The sequence below is a fragment of the Lissotriton helveticus genome, chromosome 11 (genome assembly GCF_964261635.1).
Source record: "Lissotriton helveticus chromosome 11, aLisHel1.1, whole genome shotgun sequence".
Taxonomy (NCBI): Eukaryota; Metazoa; Chordata; class Amphibia; order Caudata; family Salamandridae; genus Lissotriton; species Lissotriton helveticus.
In genome coordinates, this window is record NC_136072.1 from 214,616,222 (window position 1) to 214,632,856 (window position 16,635).

At 44.4% G+C, this 16,635-nt stretch overlaps 1 protein-coding gene across 1 annotated transcript in view; it reads left to right on the forward strand.

The window, feature by feature from the left end:
• LOC144791461 (arylacetamide deacetylase-like) overlaps window positions 1–15,704 on the forward strand; it is a 193,777-nt gene extending 178,073 nt beyond the window's left edge. Inside the window, exon 5 of the mRNA XM_078666138.1 lies at window positions 15,025–15,704. Within this exon, the coding sequence (XP_078522264.1) occupies window positions 15,025–15,633 (609 nt within the window). The 3' untranslated portion in view covers window positions 15,634–15,704. The remainder of the gene's footprint in view (window positions 1–15,024) is intronic.
• Window positions 15,705–16,635: the final 931 nt, after the last annotated feature.

Sequence of the window (16,635 nt, forward strand, 5' to 3'; positions counted from 1 at the left end):
ATAAATCAGTAAAATCGAGTCTCTAAATCACGAAGCCCAAACATACCCACCGTGTATACAAACTTTTGGATGGGTAGTTAGTCGAATAAGTTCTCTTCCACCAGTCCTTAAATTAGGTACTAGATATGGCTCACACATAATCTTATTTTCACCTCGGGGAGCTCTGCAAAAATAACCACGTACAATGATTAAGATCTAGGCAGCTCAGCTGATGTGTGTATACAGTTTTAGAATTAATACGTGTATACTGTATACACGTATTAATTCTAAAACTTTAAGGTAAAAGCTTACCGGGGAAATTAATTCAATAGTTGCGGGTCCTCTCTGGCCAAATTGTTTGGGCGCCAAACAGCACGTAGCGCGAACAGGAACGTAACAGCGTTATGAACTTCCTGTGATAATGAACACTAAAGGCGGACTCAAGCTCACTAACTTCGCGCAACAAGAACAACCCACACCATGAAAGACTTCTTCTTAGCATAAAAGGTCACTTCATTTAAGACAGGTAAACAGTATAGCAATAACATAAAAAACACTGTACATTAGAACCACCTTATGAATACTCCTTATTATTAACATTTCAAACTTCCCCACAAACCTTGTATCAGCAATTTCCCCAATGAACAGAACAATGCCATGGTTTCTTTCATCCTTTCATTTTTCTCCGCTCCCCCCCCAACCCATAGGGAAGGATGAGCCCGCTCCTGACCATCCCATCCCCCCAAAAAGCGCCCCAAAAAGAACAGAAAAAACACATGGCACTGTCACCTGTCTTATAGTGATGTCGCAAAATTAAATATACAACAAATTGAATCATAATTACAAAAGAGGGAAGGGAGGGTGGGTCACTGACAAACAACGTCGCGCAAGCCCTCCACAGCGCCCTTTCCCTCCTCCAGCTAACGCCGCGCCAACTGCCTCCTGCCCGGGAGCCCTAGATCAAAGCGACCAATCCCAACGCGTGGATTGTTCCATCGCGGGAACAAACCCCAGGGGGACACCGGTTGACACCGGAATCCCCCTGGGTCCCCATCGCGCAACAAGAACAACCCACACCATGAAAAACTTCTTCTTAGCATAAAAGGTCACTTTATTTAAGACAAGTAAACAGTATAGCCATAACATAAATAACATTGTACATTAGAACCACCTTATCAATACTCCATATTAATAACATTTCAAACTTCCCCACAAACCTTGTATCAGCAATTTCCCCAATGAACAGAACAATGCCATGGTTTCTTTCATCCTTTCATTTTTCTCTGCTCCCCCCAACCCATAGGGAAGGATGAGCCCGCTCCTGACCATCCCATCCCCCCAAAAAGCGCCACCCAGGAAAACCAACGAGTTTTCCTGGTCCCCACCCCACCCTCCCCCCAAAACTATCAAAATGAAACTTTGGGATTAAACCTCACGTTTAGCCACGCACCAAAGATTGTCACCCCAAAAACCAGACAAAAAATCCCACACCTCCCATAAGTAATAGGCCTGACCCAATTCAGAAAGATGAACCCCATCCTGACGAAACAGATCCATATCCTTACCTGTGATATTTGCATGACACAAAACCTTGATACCCGTGGCACTGCAAAAACACTTCATGGCCCTATTTAACTTTTTACTAGCCTTTTCTATTGCAGCCTGATTTCGGGCCCCCACCCAATGATACCAGTAGATAAATTCCGTCCACGCCACAGTAGTACCCACCCAATTATCTTTTATGACTGCCAAATCAAGTTTCATTTGTTTCAGAATGGATAAACCAGAGAGTTGCACTAGGTCATTTTCGCCTAAATGAATAATAAGCAAATCCGGGAGACCTCTGACTGATGATAACTGTGATAACATAGGAAACAAATGGGACCATTTCATCCCACCTTGTCCATTCCATAAAAGTTTGTGAATTTTGCCACTTTTAGAAGAATTGCATTTTCCTGCCTAAGCCACATAGATCCTATAGCTTGCCTTTAGTCACAAGACTGGGTGAAGCTGACAGTTGGGATTTGTGTATTCCCACTAGGCTGCCAGACACAATAGGGACCTATGGTGTGCCTGGACGGGCCATCAATGGCAGGATCGGAGGGCAGAGGTGGACCCAGACCTATTTACACTTGAATAGCCTGTATCCTGCCTGCACACAAAGGACTGCATACCACTGTAGTTTCTCTGGAGCAAGGGCAGGAAAAGCAAGATGCCTCCCTGGGTACTTCAAAGGGAAAACTCAAAAAGCTCCTCACCCACTTCAAAAGCCCAACTGGGTATAAATAATGGACCTTATACACCAACTCCTCAGTACACTTCTGCCACTCTGCTGAAGTGCTACCCTGCAGTGATGCTGCCTAGTTGTGCTGACCTGCTACCTGCTGCTGTTTTGCCTCGGTGAGAAGGACTAAAACTGCATATCTTGAACCCAGAACCTCAGGGTGAATCTTGGGATAATTGGCTGGCCTCCTGAGTCGGGCCTCGGGACAGAAGGCTCCAACAACCTTGACCCAGCATCTGGACTGTTCCATGTGTGTGTCTAACCCAACAGAGGTGCCACCCCAGGCCTGGACCTTTAGAAGTAGGCCTAAGATGCTCTGCCAGCCTCTGTGGATCTACCAAAACTGGCTCATCCCCGCTGCAGCACAATAATGAGCAGAACTGAAAACCACAAAGACCCACATCACAGTCTATGGCTGCATCAGCACGCCTCAGTGCAATATATTCTCGGAACGCGCCATTGCATCCTTTGTCAATGACAGCCTACACAACAATGCCAGACTCCACATTACAGTCTTGCAGCTCCTTGGAAACCTGCACATAATTTGGACTGTGCAGCACATCCTCGACTTCAGACTTTGTATTGCAAACCCTGGTAACAGCACCCAATACAACTACACAGGACTTCACATGGGAGCCTTGCCGCATCTCAGAACCTAGGCATTGCTTCAGCTGCACAATGCATCTGCAACATGGATTCTCACAAAGCTCTGCAAAGCACGATGTAAGGTATTCTTTTCAGAAGTTTGAATTAGGTACCTGTAGCTGGCCCACACTCCATCATAGTCAGCAAGAACCTGTGGCATTGTTTCACTCTGACACAACCAGATATCAGTGGTTGTTGCTTTACAACTTGTGGTGCTACTTTCACTAAAATTGTCATAATTGAATATCTTCAGTTCTACTTATTGGATTTTTGTTGTTCCAGTCTTTTTTTCATTTATTTAAAAAAAACTCTATTCTTTCTAACTCTGTTGTGGACTCCTTTTATGGTGAGCTTTCACCGCAGTACTCTTTGAAGTATTGCACAAATACTTTACACATAGCCTCTAAGTTAACCCTGACTGCTCCAAGCTAAGCTACCTGAGGGTTAAGCATAAGTTAATTCAGGGTTTGATTGTGACTTCACCCTAAGATGAATTGTAGTGGCTTCTTCAGAAGGGGTTCCCCCAGTCAACCAGTAACCCAATTTCATTTTTAAAACTATTTTTTTTTATTAAACAGATTTAATTTAAACAGGTTAGTCTAAATAAATTGCAAGGCAATTAATAAAGCTTAGAGATTCTCCAATTTTCCAATGTTTTTTGTATTCTCTACTGCCATCTCCTTTTAGTGCTTTCTCTTTATGGGGGAAATATGTCTGCAGGTCGGGATTCTAACTCTGTGTCAAACTGGGGGGGGGGGGGCGCTAGGTGGCGCACTAGCGGAATGGCCGATGCTTCGTGAGGCTCCCGCAGTCCGGTCGCCTATAATTCAATTATCCTGAGAATACGTTCCTGTTATGAGCAGAGATTAGTGGGCAAAGACGGCGGAACTGATGTTGCTGCTGGTGGAGGAGATTTGCTGGCGGCGAATGCTGCTGACGCTCTCAGCGAAGCTGGAAGGTGGTGCAGCGGTGACAGCCTGGAGCTGGCCTGGTGCTTGAGGCGGGAGGGGACCGCTACAGGAGCACCGTGGTCCCCATGTGGCGTGCAGGCCGCACGGAAATCTGCGCATTGCCGCTACTGTGGGAGAGCTCCTGTTGGCAACAGGTGGTGGAGGGGACTGGACCGTGGTACTGGCGCCTTGTTTGCTCGGCGGATTGCCTGGAGGCTGAATGTGCGATAAGGCTATGGAAAGCTGCCGTGTGTGAAGCAGTGCGGTCATCTGGCGGCGGCCATGGTGCACATCCTCTGCCTTTGAAATACCGGTGGAGCACTGGGAGAGAGGGTCCTCTGTTGCTCTGGGTGTGCTGTGAACTGGGGGCAGCATACATACGGAGAACTGCCCTGGGACGTGTGTGGAGCCTGGGTCGGGTGATTGACTGCTGCCCCTGCACCCAGCACAGCGCATTGTGACTACGGGCGGATACTGAGTGAGGGCCGAGGATCCTTGAAGGGCACTGGCCGGGGGACCTTGCTTCCGTGCCTCCTACCCAGCTGTACATATACCTGTGGGACGAGACGCTGTGCATTGAGCTTCTGAGAGGCTCTGGAACTGAAGGGCTTGCGCACTTGGGGCCACAGATTTGGATACCATGGTACGGCTGGGGGGCATGTGATACATCATACAGCAGCCAAAAGGCACCCTACAAGAGGTACAACAGCCGCATATGGCCGTATAAGTGTGGACTCCGTAGCTGGGTGTGTTTGGGAGGCCTGGTCACTGCCTGCGCTGCGCCCTGCCTGAGGACCCGATAACGGCAGGATAGAGCTGGGTCAAGTGAGGAGACAAATCAGCGGAGCACTGCGGATGCCCCAATGATTGGCTGAGAGGTCTGATGCACTGGGTAGTGACATTACTCCTTCGAGCCCCCTTTGAACGTGCCGCACCCTTCACAAGTGCCACGGGAAAGGTACGTGAGAGCTCTGTGCTGACGGTCGGCAGAGATTCTTGAGGTGCCGTCTCTGTTTGTACTCCGCACTACCATAGCTGGAGGTGTCACGGCTACGGATCATTACACATTCGGAGGGAAGATATGCTTGCAATATCCTATAGGGCGTTTGGTCTGTGGCATAAGAATATATTGCTGTGGATTGACGTTACAGGGGCACCATGGTCCGCCTAGATTCCCGCCAACCACGCCTCACATTTGAGGCCAAAAGAACTCAAAAGAAAATGCCAGCAGAAGAGGGGCCTGCTGAGGAGGAGACAATGCCTGGTAAAAGCCTGGGCGCCGGCAGTGACTTGCAGACCATTCTTACAGAAATGCGGCAGGGATTTGCGACCATAGCATCAAAGGTGGACACACTGATGACCCGAAGGCATCACCCATAAGCTGGACAGTCACGAGTCTAGGATCAAAGAGGCAGAGCAACGGATATCAGACTCTGAAGACGTCACGGAGCAACTCAAATTGGCGGTGACCCAAATGGACAAACTCATGCGAATAATAGACGCAAAGAATGAGGACATTGAAGCCAGAAGTCGCCGCAACCACATCCGCATTTTAGGGATACCTGAAAGTACAAACACGGAGCGTCTTGAACAGTATGTGGAAAAACTGCTCATGGCGGTCACTGATGAGGGGGCTCTATCTGCCCAATTCATAATGGAGAGGGCGCATAGATCGCTGGGACCACGTCCTCCCCCTGGGGCAACTCCTCGCCCCATCATAGCCCGTCTGTTAAATTATCGGCACCGTGACGTTGTCTTGAAGGTGGCGAGGGACAAGAGACAACTTAATTACTCCGGAGTGCCATTCACCATCTTTCCGGATTTTACAGCTTGGGTGCAGGAGGAACGGAAAAAATTCAACGGAGTAAAGCAGAAACTACGCCAGGAACAAGTGTATTATGCCCTCCTATATTCAGCATGGCTAAGGATTACCCATCAGGGTAAACAAAGCTTTCACATGACGCCACAATCGGCGGAAAAGTTCCTTAAAGAGCTGAAAAAGCAGAAAACTGCCCCTGCAGACCAGGATGAAACTGAACAGATGCCACTATCAGACGTGGAATGACCTGGTGCCGACTGGCAGACTGTGGCCCGCTGATGGAGTAAGGACACGCAACAGACTTGTGTGGATTCGACATGCGGACCACTGTAATGTATACCACTGATTGTTGACGGTTTGTTCAGTATTTTATTGCTGTAATAATTGCAAAGTTTAGAGACAGTAGAACGTAAAGTAATTGATACCTTATACCAGACACCCTTGATGGTCCTGGGGACTGTTGAGAGTAGTCGTACCCTTGACTTATAGCAAGGTTCAGGTGCGCCATCTGGAGAGTAGACCCCCATGGGCGTTCCCCTGCTACATTATGGTTTGGGCATGTTGATGGGTGGGTGGGGGGAGGGGCGGAGAATAACTGGCATGATTGGGATGCTTCAGTGAAAGGGGGGTGGGAAGATTGGGGATGGTTGTTATTGGCTGATAAATATGGTACACATTGAGATACAGATGTCTATGTTACTGATGGGAGGCAAAGACAGGTTTGATAATGCTACAGGTTGGGTAAGCGCTGTGCACGGTGCAAGATGGCGGTAAATGGGAATAATTCCTCTGTTACGATACTGTCCTGGAACATCAGAGGTTTGACAGATGCTAGAAAGGGCGGAAGATATTAGCATATTTGGAGCATCACCAAGTACATATTGCCTTACTGCAAGAGACGCATTTGCCTCCACATGCTCAAACCACCTTTGCTAATAGATGGGCAACTATGCGGCTATTCTCGTTGTATTTTACTTATGCCAGGGGCACGGCTATACTAATTAAGAAAACTGTACAATTCCAGGTCCTGGGTGAAATGACGGATAATGCAGGTAGATAAGCCATTGTATGGGGTAGGCTAGGTACTGAAACTATTACTATTGTGAACTGTTATGCCCCCAACATTGATACACCGGAGTTTTTTATGTCCTTGTGGGGTCATGTTGTGAATATTGGATCCATGCATATTGCGTGGGGGGGGGGGGGGATTTTAATGTGGCTATGGTGCCTAGCCTGGATCGAGCTGATGGTTATGCACAGTATAATAGACGTTCCACAGATGCCCTACAGGGTATTACACAAGAGGGAGGTCTGATTGATGCACTTTATCCACCCTTTGCAGAAGGAAGGCACACACTTTACTACTTACACTGGTACATGGGCACGCCTTTACTATTGTCTTGTTTGCCGAGGGCTTAGCCCGAATATCCTACAGGCTGCATACCTAGCCAGGACGTATTCCAATCACTGCTCTGTTCTACTACAGATGCGCGTCCCCGGGTGCGATATGCCCAGACTGCCATGGCGGTTCCAACCTAGTGCACTATTGGATTCAGTGTTCAAAACAGAGCTAGGTGATGAGGGTGCAGCTTTTTTCCCCCGTAATAAAGGGTCAGTAGATAGTACTGAGGTAGTGTGGGAGGCATTCAAAGTCACGGTACGAGGATACTGCATCTCTAAGAGTTTTGGGGTCTTACGTGATATCCAACGTACGATTCGTGCCTTGGAGCGAGATTTGCGGGGTTTGGAGGCGTGTATGGTACGATGGGAGTGCGGTACGGTTAGTGCCGATTTCAGGGCTAAATTATTGGATTATGAGGCAGAGGCTGCGAGAGAGGCTAAATTTCGTGGGCGGCACTGGATTGCGCGGCGATATTGCGAGGGAGAGCTGCCTGGAAAGGCGCTGGCAGAACTTACCAGAAATCCACGGTTTGGTACCAACATCTTAGAAATAGGCAGCATGAACGAGGGGCTGTGCCAGGACACCGAGGGCATACTAGCATTATTCGTGGAACACTATACCCATTTGTACACCACGCAGAACACAGGGGTGGAAGGGCTGGACGACTTCTTAAAAGATATTGCGCTGTGCTGGCTGAGCGATGTACACAGAACATTCTTCAGTGCTCCACTGGAGTTGTATGAAATTAGGGAGGCAATAATGTCACTCAAAAATGGGTAAGCGCCAGTACTAGACTGGCTGCCTGCAGAATTCTACAAATGCTACATAGACATTATGGCTCCGGTATTGCGTGAAGTATTTGAGGAATCGCTTGAGGTGGGAGTGCTGCCCTGATCGATGTGCGAAGTTGTCATAACATCATTACTGAAACCCGGGAAAAACCCTGCGACCTGTGACTCTTATTGCCCCCTGTCGCTCATTAACTGCGACGCAAAAATATTGGCCAAAGTGCTGGCTACCAGACTATCATTGCTAATGACGAAGATTATACTCCCGGATCAGGCCGGATTCGTCCCTGGCAAGTCTAGCATAATTTTATTAATCAGTGTCCTGGTTCCACAAGAAGGAACCTGCTACTCGCAGGGGACTTCAATGTCTATCTGTGTGGCGATCCCAGGCTAAACATCCTAACGACCATGGGATGCCCGCTGATAAAGGGCCTACATTTTGAACATACATCTCAGGGTAATGCCCTAAACCTCATGACAGATGAGCTTGACCTATTGTTCGCCTTGCGTGTGGCTCCACCGTTATCCAAACAAAAAGAACCCTCCTTTAAGGGCAGAAACCGTGGAACTTTTATAGATTTTATCCTGGTCACCAGAAATATTATGCCCTTGCTCCTGGGTTTCTGTATAACCCCGAGTGCATACAGTGACCATAATCCAGTCTGTGTGCTGTAGGGAGGGAACCTTATGAATAAAAATGATAAATCAGTGGGAAAAAATGTGTTATTACCTGTTAACGATGGACGGCGTATTAAATGGAATCAGGTTATATCATCAGCCTTTCTTGATAAACTAAAACTGAATTGTGCCACCGAACTCTCACTGTGCCTAAGCGAGGACTCAACGGGTGAGGGAGTCCTCAAAGCTTTTGAGAGTTTGGCCTCTACGGTGGGAAATATGCTATAGGCCCTATGGGGTAAGACCACACTTGGGGAGCACAAATGGTTCTGCTCTATCTGTTCTAAAGCTGCCAGAAATTTGAAGAGGGCTCTTAAAATATCTCCCCAGAATAGACCTCTCGTTCGTTCATTGCGAACTCTCTACAAGAATGCAATAGCGAAAAGGAAAAAGGAGCTGAAAGAAGAGCTCTGGAGGGAACTAACAGACCCCGAAACACTAGCCAGTAGCTCCAGATTCTGGGCCACTATTAACCGTTCCCCCTTATCAGCAACAGGGGGTCAGGAAGCGGGTTCTAACATTACGGAGGAAGAGTGGGTGGCCCACTTCTCTTGAATTTTTAAGGGCACAGATACATCCTCTGTTACACCTGAAGAAAGATTTGGATTAGACGCTATGGTGTTTTCAGAAATAGAAATGGTTGAGGAAATTAATAAACTTACTAACAAAAAGGCGCCTGGCCCAGATGGCATCCCTCCCGATCTATTTAAATCCAGCCCGCCAGTTTGGGCCCCAATTTTGACCGCAGTGGGTAACGCTGCGGCCGTAAAGGGTTGCCCAACTTCCTGGGGAGTATCAACTATAGTTCCCGTCTTCAAGAAGGGCGACCGCAGTTGTACTTTAAACTATAGGCCCATCTCCCTAATCGATTCCATCATCAAAGTTTTAGGGGGAGTAATATTGAAGAGGCTGACGACCTGGGCTGAGGCCAACGAGATTATCTCCAATACCCAATACGGATTTCGGTCCGGACACTCAACCACGGCCCAATGCCTTAACCTCTATATGATCCTGAGTAAGTACACTCTCTCACGCCCTGGTACCATCTACATGTCCTTCTTGGATCTTTCCTCAGCTTTTGATTGTGTCAACCGAGGAAAGTTGTGCAATCCATGGAGGCCATGGGGGTGGATCAACATCTGGTGAACTTTCTCAAGGATCTCCATAGAGATACAAAGGCAAATGTTAGATACTCTATGGACCTTAAGGTTTCAAGAAATTTTAATACTAGACGGGGGGGTCAGGCAAGGGTGCATCCTGGCCCCCTTCCTATTTAATTTATATATTAATGGCCTTGAAAGTCACTTGGTTGGGACAGGGACCGACTATCCATACGTGGGCCAGTGAGGACTGCCTGTCCTGCTGTACGCGGACGACGCTGTCCTCCTGGCCCGCACCCTGAAAGGGCTTCAGACTCTGTTAAACGCCTTCCACGAGTTCATGAACAGTCGAGACCTGCATATAAACAACACAAAATCGTACATAATGCAGGTGGGGAAAGGAGCAAAAAAACACCACCCCTTCTTGGTAAATGAGAATAGGGTACCCACTTGCACCTCCTTTTCATACTTAGGTGTTCTTTTCGATAATCAGTTAAATTGGAACACCTTGCTGGCCAGAAAAAAGGGAGAAGTGACCAGGGCCAATGCAGCATTATTTGACTTTGCCGCAAGATTGGGTAATAGACCGGTGGCTGCTATGCTGAAAGTATACTGTGCCAAGAGCATTGCGATAGCCAGTTATGGTAGCGAGCTATGGGGAAACTGTAATCTAGAAGTTCTTCAAGTGGCCGAAAATAAATTCTTAAAACAGCTCTGTGTGTTCCACAGGGGACCCCAAATATGGTGGTGCACGAAGAAACTGGCACGCCATTTATTAGTGATTCACTGCCCTTACGTCCACTCCTATTTTGGCTGCAATGCTGGCTCAACAAACAGCTTGGTTTAACCCATAGCCTTCTTAGAGAGGCATTGAGCCTGGATTACATGATCAAAAACCCATGGATGAAATATCTTAGGACCAGTTTTAGCAAGGAGGGATGCCCTGATTTGTTTTTCAAACCCGGCAGGAAACACCAGGAAGGACGTTGTGTACATTAAACAGTCCTTTGCCACATGAAAAAGACTGGAAAGGGAGGAAAAGGATCTGTGTAAGCCCAATGCACGTCTTCAGATAACGCTTAAAACTACGCCTAGTGTAGAACCTTACCTACTCTGACCATTAACGTCTTACAAGCGTTTTTTACTAATCAGGTTCCGGTTCAACTTGTTCCATCTACTTTTAGCAGTTTCGAGGGAATGTCACAAAGGGACAGTGTTAACAACCTGTGGCTGCGACAATTTGTCTCCACAGGATTAGCTGCACTTTGTATTTTTTTGTAAAGTTTACGAATTCCCCAGGGCTTTTTATCTTAAACCTCTTTTAAAAAGGCTACATTTTGTTCAAGTTCGTCCGGCCTAATTTTATTTACAACTGTTAAAACCTGATTGTACACCTTTTGTGATTGGATTTTTAAAGTGTTCAATGAAATATAGGAAATGCCTGGACGCCTAGTTTGTATAAAATTAATCCCTAGAATAAGGTTTATGTAAAGTGCAATAATAGTTATACGAGAATTGATGACAATACCTGTTTTATTTTAGCTGACGTGTAACGTGGATTTTTATATTGCAAATTCTTAATGTTTTTAATTATGAACTTTTTTGGTTTTGTATAAAAAAAAACGAATAAAGTTATTTAAAAAAAAAAGTCTACCAGTCACAATCCACGCACACTGTTCTCTCTCATGCAGACTATTGCCCCGGATTTTCCGGTGGCTGCGATATTTCTTGACGCCTCCAAGGCATTCGATTCGGTCAAATGGCCTTACTTAATTGCAATTTTGCAGCGCATGAGGTTTCGTCAATTATTTATCTCCTGGATTCAATTGCTCTATACCCAACCCACTGCTCGGGTTCTTATCAATGGTCACTTATCCAATTCGCTCCCCATAACACGGGGCACCAGACAGGGGTGTCCACTCTCCCCCCTCCTTTTTGCCATAGCAATAGAGCCACTGGCGTGCCGAATCAGGCAGCTGCATAAAGATAGTGCTTTCAAATATTTCCAACGACAGATAGGGATCTCATTATACGCAGACGATATAACGCTTTATGTCAATGACCCGCAACACAATTTGAACCCCCTTTTACGTGAATTTATAGTCTTTGGTAGACTGTCAAGACTGCAAATCAACTGGGGTAAATCACAACTTTTCCCACTCACGCCTGCAGTCCAGGAGTTCTCACTGGACTACCCCCTTGAATGGTGTCACACGGATCTTCGATACCTCACAATCCAGGTAACTAGGGATAGAGAGGAGACACTCCAGTACAATTATGGCACAGCAATTACCAATTTGACTTCCAATGTTACACGCTGGATTTCTATGCCCCTGTCCATGGTGGGTAGAACATCGCTTATAAAGATGATGATACTTCCGCATTTTTTATATCTATTCATGAACATACCCTATTATCCAGGCGCGTTCTTCTTTAAAACGTTGAAGTCCGAACTAATTCGATTAATGTGGGGTGGAAGGCAGTCGAGGCTCAAATGGTCCATAATGGCACAGCCATATGAAAAAGGAGGTTTTGACATCCCGGACTTTGAGATATACTGCATGAGTGCGCAGGCACATTATGCTTACCATTGGATGGCACCCACGCCTTATATGCCTCAGATGGCGGCTGAGGATTGGATAGCTCATACCCTCCCCCTGAATGGTCTTATACATGGCCCTGTTGCTGCCTTGGACATGCTGCCCACAACAGTAACAAGCACTGTGGATGCTTGGAGAAGAGTGGCCAAGGTAATACCCTGTTGTACTCGCAGAGAATGCTCCTGTCATATCACCCCAGCATTGTGTTATTCCAGGAAAAGGGGTTGCAAGATCTGTGTCGTCCCTACACCTCTGGAGGTCTTCTACTATATAAGGCTGAGGCAGGGACTGAAGGAGGTGCTGCCAGAGTTTCCCCTAGAACCGAAGAATCTGTCACCGTTACGTGCTATGCTGGGCTCCATGGACGGAAGACACTTGGTCTCTAGTATCTATAGAAGCATCAGGGCGCAGCGACAAGCAGTTGAGGGGATGGCCCGAGTGCATTGGGGAGAGGATATTGGTGTGGAAGTTACTGATGAACAATGGGGCTATTGCTGTGGTATGACAGCTAAGATATCAGCTAGCTGTAGGCTTAAAATCATTCACTATAATATATTGCAGAGACTATATTACACACCTGCTAGGAAACTTAGAATACACGAGTCTGATAATGATAGATGCGACAGATGTCGGGCAAGTGGTGCTGGGTTTCTACATCTGGCATGGGAATGTCCTGGGGTATGGGAATATTGAACTCAGGTGCTTGCAGCCCTTCAGACTATGCTAGACACAACTTTGAACAGAGATCCGTTAACTATGTTGCTGGGGTATACACTGCCGATACCCAAAGAGTGCAGGAAATTTTTAGACATTGAACTATTGTTAGCGAAATGACGATTGGCATGCCGTTGGGGTAGGGGAAGAGCCCCGAAGTTTAAGGACTGGTTGAGTGATGTCATGTACTGTCAGGAACAACATGCAGTGTATGCTGACATGCAACCCCTGGCATGTAGACCCAGAGACATATGGAGGCCCTTGCAGAGCTACCTCCTGAGTACCGCAGACTTGACTTCGAGGGGGTCGCCGACTGAGAGGGTCTTGCAGGATGAGACAGATAGCATTCCGAGGTAGCTACTAAGGACTTGGAATGTGGGTATTGGCACTGGCGACTAGAGGCATGCTCTGTACAGTTAAATAAAGCACTCCTCACTTTCCTAGCGGGAGGCAAGTCCTATGTAAGTCATGGACGCTATGTTCCGTGGATGTGTACTGTTTTTGTTTTGCTGCCCTGACGACTTGATATGTTGTAAAGGCATTCTGTGATGACACCCTGCTGGGGTTTTCTGTTACTCCTGCGGAATGAGTTTCATAATATCTCTCTGATGTACCGAATAATTGTCCGTAATGTGATACGGTAGTATCACTGTTGATCTGTAACACCTTGATTGCTTTATATGATGGAACTTAATGACTTGTACCTTTGTCATTTTTCTTTCTATTTTATATAATGAATGATAAAAGACATAAATAAAGTTTTTTTTTAAAAACTCTGTGTCAAACTGCAACACATTTCTGGGTACTAAATTTATTTTCCATTTAGACAAATAAAAAATATTTTTGGGCAGAAACATTTCAATAGTTGTTTCAAGGAACATAAGCCAAGGACTGGAAAAGATTAAAATGCTTGTACTTTGCGATCTCAGTTCATGCATCCTGTGCACATTTTGTGGACAGCTGGAGTATCAAACGTCAAAATGATGCAAGTAGAAGAAGAAATGAATAACAAACTGAAAGTAGCTGTATGTACTGTTTGATGGTAATGCCCAGAGTGAATATATTGAATAAGATCACTCTGTATGAGTGCTTCTGTGTTTTGTTTGCAGTTTTATATAGCACGAACATAACCCAAGGGCATTAGAGCACTATTCATGAGCACCATAACACATTAGGCAAGGTCAGATTCATTTTGTTTTAGGCATATCAACAGGATATTGTGCTGATACTGATAATCCTACCTGGTTTTTCAGTTCTAAAGGCAACAGCTCAAAGTTCCTTCAAACACCTCAGACCTGTCACTTGTCATGAATCCCTCAGAGATTTTAGTTCCATAAATGAGGAATTATTAGTGGGATTTGACTTAGTTTCAAGAATTTAGATAGCACCGAAATAACAACACAAATTCCCCATGTAATGAGGTCCTTAGTGTGTGTTTACAAGTGTTTTTCCAGAGGACCAAAAACTTTTAATTCATGTGCTCCAAGTGACAAGTTACAAACATGCTGAAGACCTGTTGCCATGGAAGATATAAGGAATTTTCATATGCATTTTTGGGACATCGTTCTCCTTTTGAGTTCATTTCAAATATGGAGAGGGGCAATTTTTTATCATTCACATAATACTTTACAGTGTTAAGTAGGCTAAAAAAAATATAATCTGAAAGTGTTACAAAATATGTAGCTTGTCCCTATATGAAGTTGCATAATGGCACAAAAACAGTGGACTAAGCATAGACCAAACTAATAACAAGAGGCTTAGATTAATCCAAGCATTCCACCCATCACTGTTTGCATTTTATACTTGATATTGGATTACTTCACATTTATTATTTTAGAATAATAGTGTAACATGCTTTTTTTAATTTGAGTGATGCAGGGTGTTCAAAAAGACACAACATATGGGGTCATGATTTTGTTATTAAAAATCTGATTTCTAAACTTTTGTGTTTGTAATATAGCAATAAAATTGTTTACATCATTGCTATTTGTTCTTTTTGTTGTGTTCAAGATGTGAAAACAAGCTTAAGGATTTACTGAATTTCAAAATGTTGACATTTTTACAGCTGCAAGAGGACCTTGAAGTCAAATTTAAACCTAAGATGCAAGCTTTGGTCTATCCAGCACTTCAGACCATTGACCTAGATACTCCCTCATACCGTGACAACAGTAACATGGCTTTTCTTCGAAGATGGAACACAATCAAATACTGGAGTAACTACTTTACCACTGACAGATCTCTTCGAGAAGCTATGGAATCCAACACACATATCACTTTGGAATCTAACAATCTTTTTAAATTTGCAAATTGGAGTAACCTCCTGACAGATGATCTAAAAAAAGATCATGTTTATAGGAGTCCTCCAAAGGGAAAATCTAAATTTCTTAAAAAGTATCCTGGAATTACAGATCCAAGAGCAGCACCTCTGTTAGTTGATGACGAAAGATTGACAAAATTGCCACTAACCTATGTACTTACTTGCATGTATGATGTCTTAAGAGATGATGGTTTTATGTATGCTGCAAGACTCAAGCAGGCAGGTGTGCAAGTTGTGCATGTCCACTATGATAATGCATTTCATGGAATGATATCCCTAGTTACCTGGCCAATAAGTCTATCTCTGCCACCAAGAATGATGAATGACTATATTAACTGGCTGAATGAGAACTTGTAGAAAATATCCAAGCAATATATACAATATGTAGAAGTGTCTAACCAGTGCAAGGATTGTTTAAAGAGTTGAATATAAATTCTCCTTCAGCATTTTTTACAGAGAGATTTTTAGGCAAATTAGGCAAAAACGTCATGTTCAATGACAAGTAGGAAATGATGAAGTAAATGAGCTAAACATGTGCATAGTATTCAGAAGAGTAGACATGAAATAATGGAAAAATTGGAATTTTGGAAATAAACTTAATAATGATTTCAAATGAAATATAACAAAACCATTTATTTATATGTATAACTTTTGTTAACTTTTGAACCAGAAGCAAAATTGAAAAAATGTAATCTGTGTTTAAGAATCCTTGATTCAGGCACTTAAGTATCGTACAGTAAGTGTTCCTAGTTTCCCTATAACTTACCGTTATTTTATATGTATTGACTATGATTATTTTAGCTGAAAATTATGATGACTAACAAAAACAGTGTACTTCCAATACCAAAATCACAAAAAAACATTTTTTTTATACACTTTAACTACAAATTGTCACCTTGCTATCAGTTTTAGAATTAGCACAAATATGTATATGTACCATTATTTACAAGAATGTAAAGGCAACATTTAAAAATGAAAAGGATAGGAAAAATTAAAATAAGAAGCCAGCATGAGCAAACATGTTAAGAGGAATTTTTAAAACTTCTAGCAGTTAAACAATGAACTCAGACATAAAGGATCTGGCTAGATCGGTCAGTTTTTATATTAAAGCTAGATCATGTTAACCACCTGCCACTTTTTTCTAACCCTTTATATATGAATTTATTTTCTTTCTCTATACCCCCCACATACTCCTGACCTGTCTGTTTTTATCTTTCCTTTTTCCTCTCTAACCTAAAATGACTGAATTATAAAAATGTCTTGGTTGAATTATTATTACTGTTGCCCAGTTTATATGCATGGTTGAGACTTCCCTCAGGAGAAAATATTTCTCTGTAAAGGGCTCTAACACCCTATGGA